Here is a 5,889-nt window from a genome sequence, read left to right on the forward strand (position 1 = left end):
ATCCAATATAGATCATAGTTAACCTAAGCATGCAATAATGGCTAGATCAAATGCACAAACATACTAGGTTGAGCTATCGTTACATATCACGAGAAGGAAGATCAATAAGTTAATGAATTTATTTATGGCTACATAAAACCAGGCCCAGTTCGAATTATCAATTTAGCGCCGTTATACCAAGCATCGTATTTCATTTCCTTCAAAGCCAAAACCAAATATGTAGTGATAAACATCATGATTACTCATGGTGGACGTTGATGCCGGATGGCGTACCGGATGCGAGATGATTATACTGATCATCCTCTGAAGACAAACCAGGCTTCTTATGGGTGGGAGTTGTCGTGGAGTGTTGCGTCGTCTGAGCGCGCTCCGATGGGGACGCATGCGACTTGTATGCCAGCGCAGCAGCACCAGTTGCAGCACCTGCGCCGACAGCAGCCGCCTCTGTGTTCCTAGACTCCTTGGGTGCCTCGCCAAACTTGGAAGATTCGTATTGCGGCTCAGCTCTCTCAACAGGCTTGCTCTGATATTGTTGTTGCTCATATCCCGCAGGCGTAGACTTGTATTCCTGCTGAGGCTTGTTTTGATATTGTTGTTGCTCGTACCTGTCAGTAGGCATGGACTTATATTCCTGCTGAGCCCTGTCGACAGGTTTCGCCTCTCGCGTATCAATTATAGATCGAGATGTGTATTGCTGGTCGGACCTCCCTACAGGTTCGTTCTCTCTCGTCTGGGCAGCAGGCGAGGAAGAGTAGGAAGACTTGTCATATTGAGAGCCGACAATGGCTGCCGATGCTGCCGTCGCCGCGAGTCCATCACGAGCCTTGGTGTTCGAAGACGGTTCTGCTCGAGAAGAAGAATTTCTTGTCGTGTCATTATCACCGATATTCTCCTGCTTGACACCAGATGGGGTACCAGATGGCAAGGTGTTGTACTTATCATCCCCGGCAGATCTGTTACCGTAATCGTTGGTCATACCATGGCTCTGTGCAGAAAGGTTTCCAGTTTGACTATAGTCTGTGGGCTTATTGGTGATAGGAGCAGACCCGCTTTCGGGCTTATTATGCTCCTTCTCAGCATATCTCGTAGCGCCGTAGGCGGCAGCACCGGCAGCGCCTAGTCCTAATGCCTCCTTGGCCTTTGAATCCCGCGAGTCGACGTTACTCTGACGATTGTCACGGAACTGCGATGGTTCTGTGTTTCGAGAGTAGTCCTGAGATTTAGGTTGCTCCTCGCGAGTGTACCTCGCGGCCACTGGCGCAACTGTTTCTGTTTGCTTCTCGTGGCGGACATGCTCCTTCTTCTCCTTGGGCTTCTCGGCCTTTGCAGGCTTCTCATCTTTTCCACTGCTATCGCGATGGAAAAGTGCATGCAGCTTACTCTCCTTTTGCTCCTTGGGCTGCTCCTTCTCACGGGACTTTTCAGCGTGTTTGTCGCTCTTCTCTTGTTCGCGATCGCGAGCTATGGGGTAAGCTGCAGACGCGACCGTTGCGGTACCAGCTGCCTCGTACAACCCCTTTCGGCGATTGTCATCCTTTTGGTCATCAACGTTGCGGGTTTGCTGTCGGTTGTTGTCGTCAATTCCTTGACCATAGCCAGTTTGGCTCTGTCCTGTCAAGGGGAATTCTCGTTGCCGGTTGGAATCATAAGAGTTGTCCGCTCCACGCGTAGACGTTGCTCCCAAGTTCTCGGACTGTCTGTGGGGGTCGTGGCGGGCCTGATCGTCCTCGTTACTGCCGTGGCCGATGACTGTGTTGTAAACACCACCACCACGGGGAAGATCTCCCCAATACGGGTCTTCGGAGGTGGTCTTGTTCTCCTCGTCGCCAGATTTGGGCAAGGTGGAGCCAGGCCCAACAATTGCTCCGGTCTTCGTCGTGGTGTAGGCACTATCACGTCCCTCCCCTACAGGCGAGTCACGATCAGTGACACCGGTAGGCTGGGCCTGCTGGCGCTGAAACCTATCGGATTCACCGACGCCCGATGTGGGAGCTCCTGCCAGACCGTCATAACGGTCATTGGAGCTTGCAGGGGCGTCACGACCAAGCTGTGAAGCTTGATATGTGCTATCGCGGGCACCAGAGCCGATGTTCGATTCAGCCCCGGAATCAGAAATTTGGTGACTATGAGGGGTGTTGTCTGTATCCCATCCTCTGGGGTCGTTGGGCTTGTGGAGTTTGTTGCGCTGGGAGCCAGAGGTGTCCATGTCGTCAGTCGGATAGGCACCGGGGATTGCTGAAGGATTTGGTGATTCAAGTGCGGTGTCGGTATCTCTAGATGCGGTGTTGAAGCTCATAGTCACTTATAGATAACGAGCTTTGATATAATAGTGAAAGCGGATATAATTGGTATATCTGGATGTATACCAAAAGATGGTGAGTAATTATTTCTTCCGTTATTCCAAATCCCTGCCCATGGAAATCCGAATTGCTGGAAACACTTATATACATTCATTGCAAGCATTAGCACTGCTTGCTCGCTCACAAGCCCGTCAAGTTAACTCTCAGAACTGGCGACTGGTGACGCAAATGGGCTGAAAGCGCAGCTGGGTCTGTTGGATGGAGAACAACAGTGATCGAAGTGGCTAAGACATAGTACAAGCATTGCCCAATCAGTAGCTCGCGATGGACAAAGCTAGAGGCGATCAGCTGGCCTTTTTAGGTCATTGCGTCACGACATTCCCGGGAGAAGGCCGCTAGGTACGCTAGCTCGGTCACTAGAACCTCATGCTTCCTGCTTTTGGGGGCTCTTGGGGAGTCGTTGGTGTCAGTGATGATATCAGCCTTTTCATTTCTAGCCAACATGGCAGAGGAAGCGTACGCAGGATGCCCCATTTGAGGCTTTCTGCAAGAGCCGCGTAAATCCATCGATCTGCCGCCAAACCCGCAAAGATGAATGGAGCCAGAAGTCCAAACGACACTGTGCATACACTCGTTAGCAGTAGACACACGTGGCTTGAGACACTTTCGAGAGAGTTTGGGCTATGTACAGATGCATGTATCTTTTACTCCACGCACGTCAGAGGCCAGCTGCAGCTTCGATCTACCGACTTGTCGTCATCCCGTGAACCCACTCCAGCGAGTTGGCCGTGCGGAGGGCAGCTAGAGCTGTGATTCAGGTCTATGAAGTAATCGAGCAGTACTGTATGTTGGGTCGAGACAGTCTAGCTGCCAAGAAATAGGGCTTTAATTGAGAGCAATGTTGGCCAAGCCGGTCTATTGCTTTGGGGCTCGCCCAGCGTGGAATGATCAGGTTTGGGCATAACATGCTTATTCATGTAGCATCGCGATGGCTTGTTTATTGCAACATGCACTGGTGTTCCGTTGATCAGGCAGTCGGTGAACTGATAGCCTTCCCCTCAACAGGCAATTGTTATATGTGCTTGTCAGTCCAAAAAAATAAATAGTATACTATTCTTGATATCCTTGCCAGGAACGAAGAAAGGAACATAGTCGTACCCAATGACTATACGAGCCGCTGCAGTATTATAGGCAGTAAGGAGATGTAGTCCTTCCAACGGGTGTCTATATGTTCGTTAGGTCTAATTAATCTGTCGCACTTCTGCAAGTATATACACATTCATTTCTTATGTCACCACTGATACTAGTCATATACAATCGCATGCCCCTTTCCATCTGTCAATCGCTCCACTGATCCTTGGAGATCCTAGGGTACCCCTACACTCCTCTTCCAGCTGCAGGGTCAAAGCTGTCGTCGTGTAGACGCAAAATAGAACAACGTATGACCTTCTATCCTGTAGCCTGGGGTTGGTTCCGATTGCCTTGAGTACCAATACACGGGTTACTTCCAATGCGGCCATATGCACCGTCATCGGACCAGCAGCAGTGGATCCTGCAATGCCCATGCCTCCTACTTCGTATCGACTACGAGTTCTTCGACACAGTCGTATTGAACGCGGCATTTGTGCCCTGGCTGAAATCATGGACCCAATGTCCCAGCTGGTCGTGGATGCTGAAGGACGACTGATTGTTGGCGGGCTCGTCCGGGGGGCTGGCTGCAAAGGCGAAGGCCATGTAGTTCTGACCCTTGGGCTCTAGACGAGTGATTCCGGTAGAGTCATCGCCCCAGTATGAACAACCAGAGCACTTCACCGTCACTTCGTAATGAGTGGCATTGACGTGAGTACCGCCGGGGAGAACAGTGAGCACGGAGCCGTCATAGGCGGGAGGTACGTAGTAACCGCTGGCACACAATGTCAGATTTTGTAGAGGATGACAGGCCAAGAATAGAAACGTACTATGCCATGCGAGACGAAACAGTTACATTGTCTCCGTTAAGCCACACGATGGTCAGGGGATTGTAGGTCATAGTGCCTCCCCATGCAATCCCGCTCCAGCCAATATCCTTGGGCACAATGGCCTGGAAGACCAGATCATATGGGCCATCTGCGGGGACAGGATCTGGCACTGCAATGTTATAGACGATGCCGTGATCGTTTGTCCAAGACGAGAATGTGAAGCCCGTGGTAGCGTCAATGGACTGTGAGGAATCTGCCGGTAGGTCTTGCCGCCTCACTGCAAATCAGGTCAGAGTCTGTCCCTAGACTGATACTTGGATGTCTGTAGATGTCAGCTTGCCTTTCGCCATGAGGGCGGTGATGCCTGTGAGTCCTCGAATCCAGCGCATTTTGGAGGTACCGCTTGGTGAGTGTCTGTGAGGATGCACTCATGACAGAAGACCGGGAAAAGGGGAGCCGCTTATATTTAAGATGAGACCTAAAGATAGCGAGGCGGCAAACAAATTTGTCGGCCGGAACAATGAACGGGACATGGAAACTAACTTGCCGTGATATCAAAAGGGGCACTGTCCAATATAGGTCTACCTTACTTGGCCGAAGCATTCCAAGCATTCAAGCCATGGCACAGTCGTAGCGCAGCGGCACGAAGTTCTCTACTTGTCTAGAGGATGAGAAATGGCAATGACACGATTGGCCTGGACCTGGCCATGGCAAGCTGTCTCCACGTACGCTGGCAGCTTGTGGGCAAGCAACACGGAGGGTAGATCACCACCAGCTCGGCACGTGGCCCGAATAGACATATTGCTAAATAGAGAATGTCCGCTAAGCTAGAGTGATCCAGGGGAGATCCCCTGCAGGTCCCGCACTCGAACGGCCAGGCTACGTTAGACCGCATGCCGAGTGATGCGGGCTTTGAGGAGCCGCCTCTCGACTGCATATGTCATACTCTACGTTAAGGTTGAATTGCTAGAAGCCACAGCTGGAAGAAAGAAAGGAGGCTCGGCTGTGTATATACCATGCGAGAAAGTCTAGTTGTAGGAGCAAGACAAGTCTATTTGCAGGATGGACACTCCAGAACATGATTTTTTTTTTTAAATCTTATATACTTCCATGTGTGCAGAGTAGTAGGCAAGGATAGACCTGTCACGAAGAATGGACGCTGATACGTAGAAGTGAAGAAAATTGGGGTAACGGCAATATGAGGCCAAGGATACATTGATTTCGTCATATTGCTGGAGCTGCGCAAGGCTGTGACGCGATTGGGAGGCTAAATGAGAAGAATAGACCGGCTCTTGTGGTTGTAAAGTGCAGCGTATATTGCACCGCATGTGCAGTCCCAGGTTGAAATAGTTCGAAGCCTGGGGTTAGCAGCAAGGGAGGACGGATTGTCAGTGAAAAAGTCAGAACACCAATCGGCCAAGGTGAATAGCAGTGGAGTAAGAGCAGCATTGATTCCGAAACGAGCGAGGATTGACAACGGAATGCAATGGCACACACGCCAGTATAGCTCATTTATGGCATTTATGGCTACGAATCATTAACGTCTTTCAGGCTAAATAAGGGGCCAAGTAACAGCAATATTATGTAGAGTATAGCATAGAATTGCATGGTACACCTCCGCCGGGGTAATA

General features: G+C 50.6%; 2 protein-coding genes across 2 annotated transcripts; both read right to left on the reverse strand.

Moving 5' to 3' along the window:
* Positions 1 to 238: 238 nt before the first annotated feature.
* On the reverse strand, positions 239 to 2,206 carry UCRPA7_5275 (hypothetical protein; the record flags this gene model as incomplete). The annotated part of the gene is made up of 1 exon (XM_007917822.1): positions 239 to 2,206. One exon carries the CDS (start codon positions 2,204 to 2,206, stop codon positions 239 to 241), a length of 1,968 nt encoding a protein of 655 aa, XP_007916013.1.
* Positions 2,207 to 3,884: 1,678 nt separating this feature from the next.
* UCRPA7_5276 (putative cbd9-like protein) lies at positions 3,885 to 4,647 on the reverse strand (the record flags this gene model as incomplete). The annotated part of the gene is made up of 3 exons (XM_007917823.1): positions 3,885 to 4,203; positions 4,259 to 4,500; positions 4,573 to 4,647. 3 exons carry the CDS (start codon positions 4,645 to 4,647, stop codon positions 3,885 to 3,887), a joined length of 636 nt encoding a protein of 211 aa, XP_007916014.1.
* Between the last annotated feature and the right edge of the window lie 1,242 nt (positions 4,648 to 5,889).

The sequence above is a fragment of the Phaeoacremonium minimum genome, assembly GCF_000392275.1.
Source record: "Phaeoacremonium minimum UCRPA7 unplaced genomic scaffold PA7_03_scaffold_408, whole genome shotgun sequence".
NCBI lineage: Eukaryota > Fungi > Ascomycota > Sordariomycetes > Togniniales > Togniniaceae > Phaeoacremonium > Phaeoacremonium minimum.